The sequence below is a fragment of the Malurus melanocephalus genome, unplaced genomic scaffold (assembly GCF_030028575.1).
Source record: "Malurus melanocephalus ecotype Western Australia unplaced genomic scaffold, MMel_1.1 scaffold_639, whole genome shotgun sequence".
Classification (NCBI taxonomy): Eukaryota; Metazoa; Chordata; class Aves; order Passeriformes; family Maluridae; genus Malurus; species Malurus melanocephalus.
Window position 1 is genome coordinate 61,507 of NW_026623871.1, and position 19,388 is coordinate 80,894.

General features: G+C 42.9%; 1 protein-coding gene across 1 annotated transcript in view; it reads right to left on the reverse strand.

Moving 5' to 3' along the window:
• Positions 1 to 817: 817 nt before the first annotated feature.
• The window catches only part of RCC1L (RCC1 like), a 20,524-nt gene continuing 1,953 nt past the window's right edge, over positions 818 to 19,388 (reverse strand). Inside the window, 10 exon segments of the mRNA XM_057383555.1 lie at positions 818 to 4,831; positions 6,342 to 6,427; positions 7,751 to 7,924; positions 8,994 to 9,078; positions 10,464 to 10,645; positions 11,655 to 11,739; positions 14,372 to 14,423; positions 15,491 to 15,557; positions 16,370 to 16,498; positions 18,949 to 19,078. Coding sequence (XP_057239538.1) covers positions 4,754 to 4,831; positions 6,342 to 6,427; positions 7,751 to 7,924; positions 8,994 to 9,078; positions 10,464 to 10,645; positions 11,655 to 11,739; positions 14,372 to 14,423; positions 15,491 to 15,557; positions 16,370 to 16,498; positions 18,949 to 19,078 — 1,068 coding nt within the window. The 3' untranslated portion in view covers positions 818 to 4,753.

Sequence of the window (19,388 nt, forward strand, 5' to 3'; positions counted from 1 at the left end):
AGAAGTGGCTGCTTTGCTTTCCCAGCAAGTGCACACTCTGCTTTTCTTTGCTGGTCTTATGCTGAAAAGCTGAGATTTATGTACTGTATGAAAAAAAAACCTGAGAAAAAAATGACAGTATATTTTGTACTTTGTAAACTGAAAAAGAAGAAAAAGTGAAACTTATGCTGTCTGCTTTTGTACTGATCAAACTGATGAAAATAAAGCAGAGCTTGGCATTGTCTGTAAGATGCAATTCATTTCTTTCACTTACTRCCATACTGGGCATCACTCCCACACACACAACTTATGAAGGCCAGGCAGACATCCCTGAAGCTCTCTGGTGTCCAGGTCCTGTCACCATGTGTACTGTACCCCTACAGATGGTACTCACCACCATCTCCATCCTCTAGCTGGTTTCTGGAAACCACCAAACCTGCCCTATCCTCTTCCCTTAAAATAAGAAGTCAGTGGGATGCTGCTAATGTATTTGCCAGACTTACATCTGCTCACTGCAACATGCAACATGTCCAGGAGTCTGGACAGCCCTAGCAGAAATCCTGGCAGGGCACCCTCAGAGCCCTGCACCCTAGCAGTGGTTGGGGAGCAAACAGCCTCCTCATGGACTATTTTAGGGCAGTCACTRTGGGTTCTGAGTCTCAGTCAGCAGTGTGGTTGCACAGTACCACTGCCACATGGTCTGCAAGAAAAAGCTGAACAACCTGTCAGAAGTGTGCAAGRAAAGCAGTGAAATCAGGTGTATCATCACTGTATCAGTTTTAACTATTTGTAGTGGATGTTTAAAGAAAACCAGCTCATCTATATAAAATGTATTCAAAAGCATTTCCTTTTTAGTGCAGCGTATTCTGTTTAGTCTAGTGGTCAAGTGTTAAAACATTTATGTTAAGAAATTACTATGGGATTCCTAATCTGGAATGCAGCCTTAATGCAGAGTGCTGCCTCAAGGGTTTAATCCAGTAAAAAAAAAAAAAAAAAACAAATAAATCAACACAGGCACTCCCAAACAATCTCAGCACTGCCTGCAACTCCCCACAAAAGCAAATGCCATCTTAAGGTAAATACCAGGATTTAGGCTGTTAAACTGGTGCCTAGGCCTCAAAGACACTAATGCCTTTTCATATCAGTATTTTTCTTACCTTATCTGCCCAGGATCACACCTTTGAGCAGGAGATGCTGGGACACTCGAGGGAGGAGGGGAAGACTCCAGCCCCTTGCAAAAAAATGCTACTGATTTTTTGAGTCATGATGAAGCATCATGAAGGAATATTGTTTCAGGAGTATTTTGAATGCTGCAGGCTAATTACTAGTTCTCTGACTCATCTGTTTTTGAAGAATCCTGTRGAGAAAAGACTGTTGTGATGCAGCAAGTGCCTAAGATAGTGTTTCACAGGCGTTCACGTTTTATCCCCAGAGGGTCAGATAATCTGCTGACAGATGAGGCCTCGCTGTGCAGGGGCAGCAAGGCAGCCCACAGGCCATGCTGGATGCAGCTTCCAGCAGAGAATTGGCAGGACCTTTTGGGATGGTGTGGACAGGCCTGAACTTGTGCAGGTGCACTTGGGCTTGAACCTCTCACCCATCCCTTGTGCAACTCCTCCAGCTCTCAGCCACTGTGACAAGCCTGCTCAGACACTGTGGCAAGCTTGCTCAACCACTGCAGTCCTTGGAACTGTAAATGCACAGGGCTCTGCACCAGGGAACTGTCCTGAAGCCCTTTTGGGCTATTTTAAGCCAATCATGCTGGCGCAGTGCTGTTCTGAAGGCAAATCACTTGTGTAATCAATGCCAAATCAAGTAGGTTATTCTAGTTCTAATCTGAGCTCCTCCCCCTGTACATCTTTGGCCCATACACTCTCTCGCTGCAGGTATATTTAGGGATGCTGATATATTTTGGGCTGTCTACTCTGCCATACTTTGAAGGACAAAATGATGCTAAGTTGCTTTGCAGTTCACAAAGTTACCCGAGCATGGCTGGGCTCCTGTATGGCCCTCTTCCTGCTGGAGCAYAAGCCACACAGGTTGGATCTGCTTTCAACAGGCAAGGGGTATGGTGGGGAGGAGGAGATTTTCATTTTCTGAGCCAAGACTGAGCCCATCAGCAACAGCAGCAGCAGCAGCTCTGGAAGAACTGTATTTTAGAAAGGGGAAGAATTGCTGCACAGCAGCATCCAAAAGAAAGGAGTAAGAATCTGTGAGAGATAACCATGTAGATACAAAGGTCAGCAGAGGAAACAAAGGAGGCAGAAAAGTCAGGAGTAGGTTTGAGCCTGGAAAGAAGGGAGAGGTGTGGGAAAAGCACTGTCAGACTTCTATTTAGATGTACTAATTCCTCATTACTCTCCTGTGTTTGACAATGATTTCCCTAACATGAGTCTCCTGTGCCTGTGATGGTAACAGATGTTACCCTGTYCCTGTTCCAACCCATATGCTTTCTTTCAGATTCTCTCTCCCTGCCCTGCTGATGGCAGAGGGATGACAGAGCAGGTTGGGGGGCACCTGCCCAAGGTCAAAATGCTTCCCCCACACTGTAACCAAAACATGTGTAAGTGCTGGTGCTTGCCAGACTGCCTTCACTGCCACTAACCTTGTTCCCAACAAGTTATGTCTGAGAATGCTATGGCAGCCACAGTAATGAAGGCACAAACACCCCCACTGCATTAAGCCATATAACTCTTCTATTTAGGACTAAAGACCTCACTGGCATCTTATTAACTCATAGACTTTGCAATTTATTGTACAGCAAGAATGCAACACAAAGAACTCAACCCAGTTCTTCAGAAAACACAGCTGTTTCCCAATGCTGGGAATGGGAAACAGGGAATGGTAATGAGCAGCTGAGAGCCCAGTCCACCTCAACAGCAACATCCATGAAGGGCATTGTTTGTGACACCTTTTTATCAGAGTTTTTGTGTTGTTTTCAATGGTTTAATAAGCCTCCTCAAGTTGAAAGGGCATGGCAGCTCCCATGAGGCCAACAAGACATTGCTTGCACATCACAAGTTGCCCAAGTCACATGTAGAATCAGGTATAAATTAAAGCCAACCAAATGSGAGTTCAGAGCAGTGAAGGACTGCCAGTTTCACAGACTGCTTTCTGTTCTGCCTCAACTCACTCAGCAACACCTGTTACACAGGAATGTCAATAACAACTCAGACATGTGTCTCTATATCTATGTACTTTGGTTCAATTTTCCTATATTTTATGCAAAGCCCTTCAAAACTTACTTAATCAAGGTAAAGTTTACACACCACGTTTTGCCATAGAATTGCATCTAATGAAGCCAAAATGTACGTGGTGTACCCTAGGCCATGGCTGCAATGCCTGACTACAACACTATCAGTCCTGCAGGTATGGAGGTGGCTCAGCTGACAGAAGTGGTTTCCTGTCACATAATTGTGAACCAAAATGGTGCAGCTTAAATGCAGAACCAATCAATGCACAAAAGATCATGCTCAAGAATATTTCTGTTACTAATGATAAAGATTTTATAATCACTTTAGTGGAAATCTACTAGCTCGGATTTCACGACAGTAGTTTGCATAGTAGAAGTATCACATGGAGAGAAAAAACACAATTCTACTTGATATTTGGTGTGCTTCACAGGAGACAGTTTCCCACACCTGGGTGTGAGATTGGGTAAGTACCTGCTACAGATACACAGAGCTGTTGCAGCCCATCTCTATCAGCTGACTGTTAAGAAGGTACCAAAGAATGAAGCTCTTCTTCTTACCCATTMAGATTCCCTTCCCTGCTAGGCAATCCTGAAAAGCCGAGCTAATTGCAACTGAGAGCCACCTTACCTCTGAAAATAGAACGAGTGTAGGGAATCCCCAAAAAAATCAAAGGCACTGATGTGTGATCAACACAAGGAAACAAAGATACCTGAGGGGCAGTGAGTACTGCCTATATCCATGCCTAAGCACTGATTTTGCTGGTAGCTGATCARGGGCTTTGTTTCCAGCCTCCCTGATAGATGGGCTTCTGTCACCATTCATCTGTCCTTCTGCAGCACAGAGAGCCTGCTGTCTTATCTAATAGTACTTAGCCCTGCAAATATGTTCTCACTCTTCGAATGTGTTCCTCTGGCCATACTGTCTTTAGCATTAACACAGAAAGCCTTYAACAGCCCACAGACACATCACTGCCTCCAGGCCAGGGCTGTGCATGCCCCTGTGCATCCTGTTTCTAYACAGGAAAACAGCCTGGGCACAGTGCAGCTGGGAGCAGCCACCCAAGACAGCTGTGCTGGGCTTCAACAGCCAGCATGACCTCTATTCCACATAAAAAAGTWGCACAAAATAACCCCCACCTTTTCCCTTGAGCAAAAGTTTGGCTCTGCCCAACACTGACACTCCAGAGCTGATGACAGGAAATGTCCATATATCAGTGTCCCGTGCTGCAGATTTCATCCCATGCCAGTCTTCCTTGAGGGAAATGCTCTTCATTTTCAGGCATAGAGCAGCTCACCGGCTTGGGGCTGGGCCTCTGATTCTCTGGGAGCTCATCACAAACAAGCTGGAGCAGTCCTTGCATTTCCACACTCCTCGGGGAATGTTCTTCCTTCCTGCAGCCAGGCCAGAGCATTTCAATGATGCAGAGAGGACAACACATCCAGACACTGCTATGGCTGTCTCTGCTCACAGTCATTTGGTTTCATAGAATGAGTCTTCCTTTCCAAGAAGCTTGTCAGCAAGTCCCTGCATCGCCCTGGTACAATGMTCAGGGCCAGCAGCCCTTTACTTTTACTTGCTTCCTAAGTAAAAGACTTGACCATGCTTACCATATGATCAACTCCACATGCTACATCCACCACTTCACCGGGTACAGTTACCTGGAAAAAACATATGAGAATGAGTTATTTATCAAGCTGGTACTCTGCMCCTGGTATTTCCTACTTCTCATCCTCCTTCTGCTTAACATGCCAGCTAGTTTCACATGAATTTGTCCCAATGCAAGTGCCAACTTGAAAACACAGAAAGAGCAAGATTCAGCACCAGGCAGGCTTGTGCATTGAGCTGTGAAATATTCCTTTTTCCTTCACAGAAGCACATAAAGCTTTGGAAGGAGAAAGAAGAGCAGGCTCACTAGCAGACAGTGAGGAGATCGTAGCCTCAGCCCATCTGTTCAGCAACAGAAGCTGCATGACTGAACAGAGCATAATCCGGACAGCAGGAAGAGGGATCTGCCCAAGCACCACAGGGATTTGCCTCTCCTCTCATCAGCAAGAATTGGAACAAGGCAAAGRTTCAACTCAGCCTAAGGCAGTTTGTGCTTTGATGCTTAAGAGACCAGCTCCTCACTCCTGAAGTTACAGCTTATTCACTTAAAACTGACTTCAAACTTGAGCAAAGCAGAGTCTAAAAAAGCAAGATTTCATTATAACTAAGAGAGAGGAGAGCAACTACTTCTGGGGCAGGAGGTCAAGGCACACTGCCACAGTACTGTCAGAMAGGAACWGGSTGTCTGAAAGAGCATTAMCCCCARTGTCCACACTTGGGGAAGTGAATTYGGAAATTCCACTCACCYACAGCAGAGTGATTTTAGGCAAATGTTCCAGAGCTCGTCTGGTTTTGTTCATTTTTAAACAAACAGTACAGAAACAYGTCCACTGCAAATTCAGACACACAAGACAGGGACTCCAGGGTGGTCCAATTGATTGCCTCCCTCATCTCCTACTTGGCCTTCATTGAGACCAGGAGCATCTGTTAAGCAGAAAGCTGAACTCCAGAGTCAAAGACTCTCCTACGTCCACTGAGTCTGGGAGGAAGCAGTGCAACTGGAAGCACTGTGAAACAGCTGTGGACACAGTTGAGTAAGGATCTCCTCCTATAACCTAACAAACAGACCAGCGACGCACCACCATAGGTGGGCAGGAAACCCACCACTCTGTGAACCTGTACCCATCAACAACCAAAATGTTCACCTAATTTAGGTGAGTTATGCTTTGGAAAGATGACCAATACTAATGGTTTTCTTTGCAGAACATACAAAGAGAAGCACAGGTTAGAAGGGGAAAAATGAGGCAGTAAGGGTAGCAGGTAGATGATGGTTGACAGGAAAGAGATGAGAACTRTTCAGATATGTTGGCACAGCACTAGATGTTGTTTTAGGATCCAAAATCATTACTGACATAGCAGACTAAAAGGTTTATTAAATACCTCCATCCCCAAGCAGCCTACACAAGAACTTCTGGAAACCAAAGCACTTCTACAGTCATTTAAGCTTCCACTTCCAAGTTCAGAACTACTGAACAAAACTGCATAGCAAATGATGGTTCTTCCCTCTGGATAACAAAAACTAGCCAAAGAATATACTCTTAGCCTTAATACCACCATCCTTACTCTCCATGGGAAATACTGGTCTTCCATTCTTCCAGTTCCCAGGCACCCTCTTAGATTCTTCCCCCATACAAACAGTTCTCCTCTGTCTGCACAGGAGAAAAAAAAATAGAAAAGAACTGAGTCATTAAAAAGGAAGAATTCTATTTGTGATGCTGGCAAATGTGAATACAATGTTTCTGGGAGTATACAGGGTATTACAAGCAGTATGACAGCCACCAGATTTACTTTAAGGTACAATAAATGTACTTATGTTTGGAGAAAATTATGCCTAATGAGCAGTACAAGAAACAAATTCTGTATGCAAGTCTTTGTATCCCCCTCTTACATMATTTGCTTTGGAATTTTATTTGAAGAAAGTGCAGCAGCAGAAATTCCAGGGAATCACTTGTGAAGTGAATCATTTGTGATGCAAGTTAGACAACTACAGCTGATCTGTACCAGCTGTCTGCAGAGCAAATCCAGTAAGCAAGACAGTAAGATCTGTCCTAAGCCATCACTTGCAGACTACTTGTTTSACTGTCTAAGAGAAGTGAACTTCTACTGACAGCTAGAAAAAGCAAAAATTTGTGTTCAACGGAGTTGAGGAGTTTTGAGCTCCTTAGGAAAACCCWCAGATCTCAGAAGTGTTTGGATCAGCTCCACTGCAGAGACAACCAAAACACAATCTATAAAATAGGTRCAATTTCATCAGAACATCATTTCTACCTCTTTCTGAATACCAAGGAGAGCCCAGTTACAAGCACCCTGCAACCAAACTGGGACAGTGTCACACATACCACTTCCCCAAAAGGACCCAGCCCTGGCCCTTTTCTTTGCTAGCAGCTGGATCTCTGAACTGCTGCCCAATTTAAGACTTTCAAATTTAAAACCCTTCAAACACTGGGAACCTTCACAGGGTGCACAGAGCACGGTATCATACCCTTTGAATATTAAATGCTTGGGTCTGCCCACCTCAGGCTGCTAACTCAATTGGCCAGAAATGCCAAGAAACTATGTTTCATTTAGACTCAGTTTTAGTTAGTTCATTTATCACATAAATTCCTGCTGCTGCTAAAGTGCAGCAGACTGACTCATTCTATACAAGGAAATGAAAAAAAACTTCTGGATTTCCTGTTTGAGAAAAGTTTTTTCTTTGTGTTAGACAAGTAACACTTCCCTAATTAAACCATAAGTTAGCATAAAACATATGCCAGAAACCATGCTGACACCTGTAAATGTGCTGTCTGGCTCCCTGCTGCTGCATTCCAGTGTGCCTTCAGTTTCAAGAAAGACGGTAAGCTTTTTTTTTTTTTTTTTTTTTTTTTTTTGGGGGGGGGGGGATTGTTGCTTGGGTTTTTTTTGTTTTCCTTTCTGCCAATAACATAGCAACATGACCTCTCCATGACAGTAGAGAAGTATGAGAAACTTACTCGTAAGTGCTGCAAATTGGCTGAGTCCACAGCGAACATGAGCAACACGGATATCCGGACTGAAGTCTGACCAGCCAAAAAGTCTGGGTGGGATCATCTCTGGCACTGCTGTCTCTATTAGGTTTGGTCCTTTCCCAAGAATTCCGTATCCCCAGACAAAAACATTTCCTTCTTCTGTATTACAATAAGAACACATTCTGTAAGAAAGTCTGTGCTTTTGAAATTCATGCCACAACCAAGAGTTAATCAGAACCAAAGGGATCTTTCCTTTCTCCCAGCTCAGTCTATCACTTTTTGATTATTTAAAATCTGCATTAATGCATTCTCATCCAAAAGCCTCAATTTTTTCCTAAGCTGTGCAAGCAAATCAGACTTCCCATGCAAAACTTTCATGGGGAAATAGTGCCAGCACAAGAATGAGTTGGATAAAATACTTCACTGTACTGGGTGATAGGACAGAGGTTGAGAGTTTATTATCATGGTTTTCTCTCTTGTGCATGCCCAAATCAGCAGCTGGATGTCACTCTGCCTGGCATTCTGCCTTAAGCTGAGTGCCTTAGAAAGGCAGTAGCCAGACAGCATAAGAAAGAGTAAGTTTCTATGTCAGCTAGCTAGTTTCCTTCACACTAGACGCTCCAATTCTGGTCATCACAATAACCCCATTATAAATATGAACATCTTCCTTGAGATAATCCTTCAAGGAAGTAATACAATTCCTTCCTTCATTCAGCAACCCTCCAGCTATGCTCCCCAGCCACTGACAACCCAAAGAACAGTCACTAAGGATGTGCTGCAGAGTTTCACTGAACTCAGAACTTTCTACTTTTTATCATGATTTATAATGATTTATAAACATGTTCATAATGATTTATAAACATGTCAGATTCATATGGGGTCTGAAGGGTTCGACTTTCTCTCAAGTATTGCTTTACTTCCCACCTATATCCATACTAATTAGAGGCCTGTATGACAGCAAAAGAGATCAGAAGAGCAAACAGCAGCCATGCTCTTGCTCTAGTCTGCAGAACTGTTCACAACAGCACACACTGGAAGCAATGCTCTGCACTAGTGAAAACAACTCCTGTAGTACATTCTTAAATCACACGTTTCTCAGTCTCCTAGCTTTCCTCATAACACACAGTATTTCCCTGTTTCTAGAAAACAAGATACTTGTTTCATGATGTTACAATCCACCTACTGTGCAACCTGGCACTAAAAGTGGGTGATTCTAGAAGTAACTCACCTGTTAGAACAACATTGCCAGTCCCTCCACAGGCAGCCTCCTTTACTTTTCCAATCTTGAATGGCAAATGCCTGGGAACATTCACCTGTACAAGATTGCAGAAGAGTTGTTAGAGACAAAGTAAACTGCAAACTAGACATTCATTTTAATTTGTTCTCTCTAGTTCTGGTTAGTTTACATACACTGGATTCCTGATACAACACTTATTGTCTAAATAATTTAATAAATGCAAGTCCCAAAACTTAAAAAAGAAAACTACATGCAATTCATTAAGGCAAGGACAAGGTGGAAAGTTACCTACTGGAAAGTTTACATGCATGGCAACAAGGAAAGTCAGAACAATGGGGTAGTCAATAGGCGAGCATGTTTTCAAGTTTTYACACTGGATTAGAACACTAAAATTCAGTCCACAGTGGCATTTTTGAACCTAGCAGGGAAAAATCACTTAAAGAAAATTGCACTTATTTGGTGCAGTCCAACACAACACACATACACAGCTTGACATATGTAAAAAKCAATCTTCKATTTCATAGCTCTGCCATTCTACAMTTTGCACTGTATCTATATTTTAGCTAAGACTCTMATTTTTGGCAAACATGCTATTCATTCATTTCAGATGCCACTGACCTCCATCAGGCACCCAGCTAGGAAAACAGCTACACTGTATAACCTGATCATTGTCCTCAGGTCTTACGGGTCTCRGTATTGAGCCTTACATTAAAGCTACATCAGGAGAGGCACAGGAAACAAAGGTTTCTAAAATTTTGCTAAAGCTATTCTAATATAATTATTTGCTATTAGCTTTCTGCCAAGAGTAGCTTGAGTATTGATTWATTTCCTGACTCCATTTCCTAAAGTAGCTGTAAAATGAGACCAACTGCCTAATTATCTCAGCAGTACAATGCCTTGTGTGAAAGTCGGCACTCTACACCTACAAGTTTGCTCMAAAAAAACTTTTATCTGTGAAACACTGGAATTTATTTATGACTCAGTTATACTGAGTCTTATCCACTAAGATGTCCATGAAAAATTCACCAGCATACAGGTTGACTGGAAGAGACTTCCAAGAGCCATCTGGACCAGCACTATGCTCAAAGTAGGACCACTTGAAATCCTAGAYTAGCCAGTCAAAAGACTAATTCCTGTCCTGAAATTAGCAAAAGCACTTGAGCTGGATCTCAGTTTGGCACRAAGTCCAGGGGATGGAGAAAGAAGAACACAGGATTCTTAGACTAACAAACTGGGGCAAGGTGACACAAACCTTAGTCTATCAAASTCTGGAAACATACTGCCCCCTAAAGCTACACAAACGTGTCAGACTGGTTTTGTAAGCTTAGGAAAAAGCAGCCTGCTAGTGGTGCTTGTATCTGCAGACAAAAGAACCCAGAMCAGGGAGATGCATATAATTTTTAACTTTGTACACAACAGCTGAACAGAAATACATAAAAACACACTTCCAGATCAACTGACCTGTGTGGTTTCTGTGACAGATGCCAACTGCAAGTATTCTGAATTTCCCCAACCAAASACATCTCCTTCATCTGAAACAGCCAGACAACAGTCCCCATAGGAAGAGACCTGGATAATGTTTACTCCAGCAATGTCACCATGYAGCTTAGTAGGAACACTGGTGATGTTGTAGTGTCCAAGACCTGAAAAGAAAAAAAAGAAGAGATTATGAAGAATTTTTTTGCAGATTTTTTTTTTAATCCTGCCTAGGACCATTTTTGTCATGTTATAACAAAATCACCCTTCCTCTGAAARGAATCTTTCTAATTAATTACCAGCTGCAGCAGACAAGCAGCCAAAACCACCACTTCCACTAGCCAAAGCCACCTCTCTGGTGTACACAACAACTTTATACAATCTGCCCTGAGAAGTATCCTATCTTTTATCTGTATAGCCCAAAGTGTTTGAAGAACAATAACCAAGCCAGGCAGATATCCCAACTGAGATGAAGTTACACAAACTGGCTGCAYCCTGTCTTCTGCAAGGAGAGCCACTAGTGACAGCACATTGCAATCAGTTAGACAACAGCAGGGAAAACAGCAGAAGAGGCTGGAAAGCAAATGTTTTACATGACAAATTGCTGCCTGGAAAAGAGACCAGAATRCAGATGACAGAAAACTGGGTTACACTATATTGGCACAAAAGAACCATGGCAAGAACTTTGGGAGCAGCAAAAGGAATAAAAAGTACGAATGACTGTGAGAAGGAAGTTCTCTGCAGCAAAAGCCACCACAAAAAAGGGTCTGGCCAARGATCCCATGCTGAAACAGCAGCAGCCACCAAAGGGCTTGTCAGTTCAAAAGAGCAGGACAGACCCTGAAACAAGAATCAGGAAGGCAAAGCCACCACCAAGCTGAAGAGCAAAGCTACCCATGTCACTTCCACATCCCCTCAGAAAGCCTTGAACAGCAGATACACTCTCCTCCAATTGCATGCTTGGATTGCTTGGGTGGAATCCTAAAGATCCTCCAAAAATTAACTGGATTGTCTCAGTTTGGTTACAAGAGTACTGAAAACATCTATTCACAACTCAAAACATAGCAGTCCCTTTCTGTCCACACATGTAYGACAAATACACATCACAACCTCTAAATTAGGACAGCTTCCTACATTTATCAATTCCCTGAAAAACAAGCTGAGCTGAGCTCCTACCTGTTTGWCCATCAGCTCCCCATCCACATGCATAGACGGTACCTTTCTCGGTTCTGAACAGACTGTGGTCCTGCCCACACACAACCTGCACGCAAACAAAAAGTCAGAGTTAGTCAGGAAAAGTCACATGTTCARATTTGATTTAGCAAAGCATTACCGGCAGACAAATTGAGCAATGGACCTCTATGATGCCCATCAATTCAGATTTTGACCTTTGTCTCCTGATCAAATGGTTCTATAGAAAGGGAAGGCCGAGCACCACAAGGTACAACACAGAAAACAGCAGAATTCTCTTTATGGAAAGTGATGCCACAGTCCATTTGTTCTGTGATCCAAAACAAGGAAAGAAAGCTAAATTCAGCAGTACAACACAATAAAACAGGAAACWGTAAATAAGAGCTCTCCCTTCACAGGATGCTAACTGCATGATTCTTGATGCCGGCTACAAACTGCTATTGATTCTTTGCAATGTAAGCACTCTAGGTACACAGCTATTCTCACATCTGCATTTATGTTGAACTAACCATTGTGTCTGCTACAGATTTGGCATGAATTAAAGCAAAGCAAAAAGCCATTCTAAACCAAACATCAAAAATTAACCAAAAATTAAAGGGATTCAATCAACAAGAGAATGACTACCAATATTAAGCACATAGCTGCTGTTATCGAAGTACAAACAGGTAACAAGTACTCAACCTCCCAAAAAAAAAAAACAAACCCATAATGAAAAGTCCAAACAGAAGTTTACAGGTCTAACTCAAAACAGTTTTAGGATGAACCATGGCAGAGTCTCATTAGGTCAGGATAAATCAGTCTAACAGGAGTAATGTTTGCCCATAGAGTATGGCTACAGGGGCACAGACATACCAACAAACTGCTGCTGTGCCTGGGAATACTGCAGCCATGGCAGGTGTTTCTGCTGCCCTGCAGTCCCTTGCTCCTCTAGGAACCCAACCTAGAGAAATGCTGGCTAGTCTAAGTGGATGRTTTCACAGCTCATTTTTGAAAAGAGAAAGACAAAATTCAAACTCCTAAGCAATATAGAAGTGACAAAAGGGAACAACAAATCATGACGGAGAAGAGAGTAGTGGAGAACCCAGAAATGGACACAAGTAGTCTGAGTGTGGCTGAGTAGAAAGGAAGAAGCACCTCCTTGACRTGCAGGTTACACACCTCCTAATGCAGCACAGGGTATCATTAGTCTTCTCTACAGCAAGAGCACACTGCWGGCTCATTGTGTTGGTTTTGCACAGCCTGGTTTTTGGCACCAGGGAGAGGCCACAGAGGTGGCTTCTGTGAGAAGCTGCTGGAAGCTTCCACCATGTCCAGCAGAGCCAGTTGCGCTGGTGGCTCCAAAGATGGACATGCCTCTGGCCAAGGCTGGGCCAGTTAGAAATGGTGATAACACCTCTTTGATAACATATGTAAGAAGAAACCAAAACCAAGGTGGTGGGACAGCTTTAATCCCAACTAGAGAGGAGGAGGAGGTGTGGTCATGTGAGGGAACAACAGGGAGACACCAAGATCAGTGGAGAAGGAGGACGAGGAGGTGATCCAGGCACAGGAGCTGAGATTGCTCTGCAGCCCATGCTGAATACCATGGTGGAGCAGCTGTCCCCCTGCAGCCCACGGGGATCCACTGGGGATGCAGAGATTCACCTGCAGCTCATGGGGGAGGTGYCCACACCAGAGCGAGTGGATGCCTGGAGGAGGCTGTGATGCTGTGGGAGACCCATGGAGAGAGGGGGCCCTGCTTCCACACAGCCTGTCCTTGGAGGACTGCACCCTGCAGACAAGTGACCCACRMWGCAGCAGTYTGGGGAASACTGTCTGCTGTGGGAGGAACTCACRTTGCAGCAATTTTGGGAGGACTGCTGCTCATGAGATTGGAACCACRCTGGAGGAGTTCATGGGAGAACTCTCTCCCATGGGACCCTGTGGTGCAGCAGGGGAAGAACTCCTCTCCCTGAGCAGWGTAAGAAAACCGCRGGTGACGAACTGATCAAACCCCCCACRCTCTGTCCCCTGCYCTGTYAGTGGGAAGGAGGGAGRRSTTGGGGGGAAAAAAGGTGTTCTRAGGRCTTGTTTTACTTCTCATTATCATCTTCTGATTTTGTTAGTAATAAACTCACTTTTGTACCCCTAAGTTGAGCCTGTTYTGCCCTTGGAGTGTTTTCTTCCAGTCCTTATCTCARCTCATGAACCCTTCATTTAAATTTTTCTCACCTSTACAGAGCTGTAGCAGGGGAGGGTGACTRAGCKGCTTTTGTGGGKGCCTGGCATTTGRCCWGAGKCAAAYAATGACACTCRTGGTYAAYCTGGTGTCCCCTAGRGCCTCTTCYGCAGAGCTGSCTCCCAGACAGTCAYCCCTAGCTCATGGTGGTGTCTGAAATTCTCTTCACCAGCAGCAGGACTTGGCCCTTCCCACTGCTGAACTTGATGAGGTTCATGTAGGCCCATTTATCCAGCCTCTGGATGGCAGCACCACCCTCTGGTTTATCAGTCACCTCAGAGTTTTATGTCATCTGCTATGTGCTGACGGAACACTCTGTGATCCAGATCACTAGTGAAAATGTAAACAGGATTAGATCCCAGATGTCTGGGGTACAGCACCTATTACTGGTTTCAACTCAGCTTCAAGCCAATGACTGCCACTCTGAGCTCAGCTGTTCAGCTGGATTTCAATCTGCCTTCAGGATTTCAGATGATTATCTTACCTGGACAACTCTGCTGTCAAATTCCTTCAGCTGATGAATGAGATGGCTTTCACTGGACACCAAAAAACCACCAAGAACAGAAAAGGCAACACAGAGGATTTCAGAAGACTGCAACTGAAAAACACGAAGGTAAACCTGCCTCTACTGAAAGCCGCTTTATTATCTCAAGTAGACAAATTCATTTTCATGTAGTTTCACTGCAAAATACCTGCACGAAGAAGGATCATACTTCTACATTCTCTTATTTAAGAAGAACTGTCACTTTTTAAACATAAGCTCATGTGGAATTGGGGGCAGGAGCAATCCTCAAATAAGTCCCTAGACAAGAACTAGCAGACATGACAAAATACCGCAGTACCCACAAGAAACACTGCACCTAACTAAATTAGATATCCCAAAGCACAGTGTAAGTGCTAACATTCCCATCATTTTTCCACAATACCAGGAATTATGAACAATCCAGTGACTGACTCCCAGTATCAAGACTAACAAAAGCCACCTAATTACAGCTATTTTCTCAAACTTTACAGACCAAGTGTTAAGGATCACAGACAGAGCAATGAACAAAATTTTTTTTTGTGCTACTAGGGAATCAGCAATTCACCATATTCCCACTATCACTTACTCTATCATACAGAGCACTTTGAGCWTATGATTTCATGGAACCCACAAAAAACCCAGCGAAGGAAAAGCACTACAGACCCAGAGGCAGTTATAGCAGAGACTCGACAAGAGGATGCCTCTTTCTTAATTAAATGGAACTTCTATCACCTTCAGAAACAACATGCACTCTGAGCAGCTAAAGGGAGAAAGCTCGACTACTAACACCAATTTATGAAGACTGGGTTCTCTCACTACACCCTGTGGGGAGAACAGTCCCATACTGACRTTCTTTTGTCTCCTGTGAATGTGTTCAGCAGACTGCTAGTGCCCAGCCTGCGTTCAAAGGCAGGCTGCTTATATGATGCCTACAGCACAAAAGCCTGTTCTCAGACTCCTTAATCTTAAATGTTATGCTTATACTAMCAGACCTTTTCCACCTTCAGGCTTTACTGGAGGGTTGTTTTCATGCAATTATGTTTTCAACAATAAGAAAGTTCAGGATCTTTGAATTCTCACCTGTAAATTTCATCTTCAACAACCTTCCGGCCACACTGTCCATAAGAATTGTTTCCCATTGTGAAAACTGAAAAACAGTGATAAAACATACTAGTTTTATTACTGCCCAATCCTCTAAAAGTCTCTTTTCAGATCCACAAAATGTTTTCATGCAGTTCTATGTCTGAAAGGTGGAGCACAGCAATGTAAAAATTGGCATAAGCTTATTTCAAAGGAAGTCCAATTTGAATTGAAGTGACTGAACCCATTTTCATCAACAACACCCAGCAGTATTGTTGCAGGCACAGCAGCAGTACCTGGAGCCCACTGCCAGGAATTGCCTAGTTCATCCWGCCGTTGTCAAGGAGACTCAGAAATAGATCAGCATTCCCACAGGAGTGGGAATCAACCAACCAACCAGCTCACCCACTAGGAAGCTGGATCACTTGACGCAGCACTGAAACCACTGCACCAGAGAGTTCCCAGAGATGTGGAAAGACAATTCACAAACAGGATCTTCTCTATGAAGGGCTATTAATTAATTAATTGCTTTTATAAACACAGCACTCTGCGACTTCAAGGGGAAGCAACACAGAAGTCACCCAAATCTGCACTCAAAAACACATCCGAGTGAACAAGACAAATAGGCTGAACTCAGCCAGGCCTGGGGCTACAGAAACAAACCTTGYAGTAAAAAAGCTCCCAGCACATTTACAACTTGAGCCAAGAGCTCATGGCTCTCCCTCACAGGAACAATCCCATGAAGGCAAACAGCTGCCTGCATCCCATTTACAGTGCAGAAGCCCACSTGGGTTGTAGTTTTAAAGGAAAGAAGGAGATATTTTTTCAAGTTTTTAGTAAAAGTATCCCTTGACATCATCAGCACAAGCAACAGCGTACCTCCTTCACTATCTGTCAGGATCAGGGAATGAGCTCTCCCACAGGACACTTGCAAGACTCTAGTTTGCTGCGGCTTGTCCAGTGGTAATGGAATTGGAGATGGTTCCAAGACATATTCATAGCCCTTRGCTTAAGGAAGAAAGAACAATTTAACATCAGCAGCTTCCACAAAGTAAATTCAACACATATTTGCTGATACTGTTGTACATTCACACACTCACTTCTACTTTGTTACAAAAGCAGATACATTTTAGAAAGCCAAGATACTAACCACAGAGGTTGACACGGATTTATCACAGTGGGAGGGAGAAGGTAAAAGCCATGGATATAGGTGAAGTCAATAATCACTGCCTAATCATATCCATCATACCTAGAGTCTGAATGTTATTAAAGCTTCAGGTAGCAGAATTGTGAAACKGAGACTTTCATCTACATTTTCAACCACTTTGGTGAATACAGCTACATTACTAGAGCTTAATATCATGCACAAGCATTCTGTGCAACTGGGGATATTGCGAACAAGGTACAAGAGTAGCAATCACAAAAATGTATCAGGAAAGGTGAACAAAGAAATCTTAGTGCTTCATATATAAAGAACAGTGGATTAMAGGCATTTTCAGAAACAAGGAATGCAAGAAAGATTAGGCTAGGTCCACAGAGAAAAAGATATCTAAGGTTCATGAAAAATGACAYGCTGTACTTTAAAAATATTCAGCAACCTGAAGAACATGTAATCAGTTACAGTCAACTGGGGCATGGGGGGAAAGAACACCAAAACATAAATCAATACTAGGGAAAATGTTAAGGGGAGATAAAAAGCCTTGATATCAAAGTCAYTGTAATAAGTGAAATCAAATCCCAGAGGACGTAAAGCAGTACCACACAAAGGCAGCAGTGTTTTAATGGCTCTCATGGCCTTCAATTAAAAAAACATAAAAAGAAAAAAAAAACCATAAAAAGAAAAACAACAAAAAAAAATTTAAAAACTACACTTTTTTTGCAGTAAGACACTACTGGATGTAAGGACAGGCAGCACAACAGGCAGACTGCCAATGGTGGCCATCTGCCATGCAACAGGTGGCTGCCAGCTACCCTTAAAGACAGCCAAGTCTCTACCTGTCTAGAAACACCTGGAAATCAACAGAGAAAAAAAAAACCTTTCTCTGTTCCGGCCAGCAGACACACAAGCTACTGGGACCTGCAGTAATCATCACTGATAGCTGAGGGGATTTGGAGAAAAGAGATAATGAGATGGTTAAGGAACAGGAGGGTGAGCATGAAATATTAGTACTTTAGATRCAACCATCTAAAAGTCAGAAAGCCACAAATGCCCTTGGAAATGAAGCATCTACAGCAACACAGTGTTAGAAGCAGCAGGCACCGAAGTGTGTAAAACAGTACAGAGCAGCACATCCCAGAAGAAAACTTGTCTGGGGAACATTAAACATGCAGCAATAGCAATCCCACTGATCTTCACCAATTCTCAACCAATCTTGCCATACACACTGTCTTACTTAGCAGGGCTTGAACTGCCCAAGTATTTAACCTATTTCTGGATTCTCTGACAAAAAYAGTCTCCAGGTCAGATGAACAACAAGGTAATTGCAAGACACTCCTGAGATATCAGAACTAAGACCCAGCAAGAGTGAAAACCTTTAAATGCAGAAGTGAGCAGAGGTTTCTGCAGTCCCTGCATTTTGAAGATGTTGTTTACACACTTGCTGTGTGTGCACTTCTACGGAACTACCCAGTGTGCCAGCACAAAGCAGCACCATTGGAAACCTCAACCTGATGTAYTGTAGCTGCAATTTTCTTTTGCTTCTCCACAAAGCTTAATCTTTTGCTCATATCAGACACACCCTACCTTGATAGGTTACACTCTTACACACCACAGTGAGAAAAACTCCTTTTATCATGATTTTCCTCAACTGTTTATGGAGGAATGTCCACATAAATGTTTATGAAGAAAGTTTGTGTTTTTCCTGTCTGTCTTCGGTGGAAGGCAGCAATGTTCTGCCCAGAAATTGTCATCTTAAATGTGTTTGAGAGCCTCGTGTCTCAAAGACAAAATGACTGAAAAACATGTTTATCCCTCAAAACGTAACTTGCTATTAAAATAATTTTTTAAAAAACCCTACAGCTTCACAAAAAMCCCACTGACTGTATTAAAAAAACTTTGTGAGAAAGTACTTTCGTTTTTAAGTGSAAAGGCAACAGAAGTGAGCAAACCATCCTGCCAAAATAATTTTATTAACTAAACTGTGTCTACTGTTGAATTATAGATTCAAAGCCACACATTAGCCAACATCACACTTCTTTGAAGAATAAACGGTTACATTCCTGTTTGCATGAAACTAACAAGTGTAGAGTAGAGAACAGAGGCACACCTTGACCAATTACAACACACAAAAAAACACAGATAAATTTTAAAAAAATACCTGTTTAAAAAAATAAAGCACAGCCTGGGACCCCATCAAAGCCTCCTGATGTTTTTCACACCCCCAAACATATGAAGTTCCCTGTACCTCAGGCATACTGCAGTGCCACGCTGTAAAACTTTAAAACACTTAAATCCTTACTTTGATCTCTTCTGCTTCTTTGGAATCCAAGCTGGGAATCCTTGTTGAGCCCCATTCCCCACACTTTGGTGATGTCTCTGGTATTAGAAGCCAGCAGTGTGAATCCATAACCGCAAGCAGCAGATGATATCTTTGAAGACAGACAAAACCCACACCAGTTAGAAACTGTGGCTTAGAAAAGCAAGTTTCACTCTATGCTATTTGTTCATCAGCATTCATTCTTCATTAAGCTACATTTACGTATGGTCTAAATACATGGCACATATGGTCTAGCAAAAATCATCAGAAACAGTCTTCTGTGATAAGCACAGTGGTGAAAACTTGGGTCCAACCCTTGTGCCTCACAGGTTTGGTTTTGTGTGCATACATCTTTATTTTTGCATTATGCTGGCCCCATTCAACACCACAGAAAGAACTGTTTGCTGACCTGGATCAGCAGA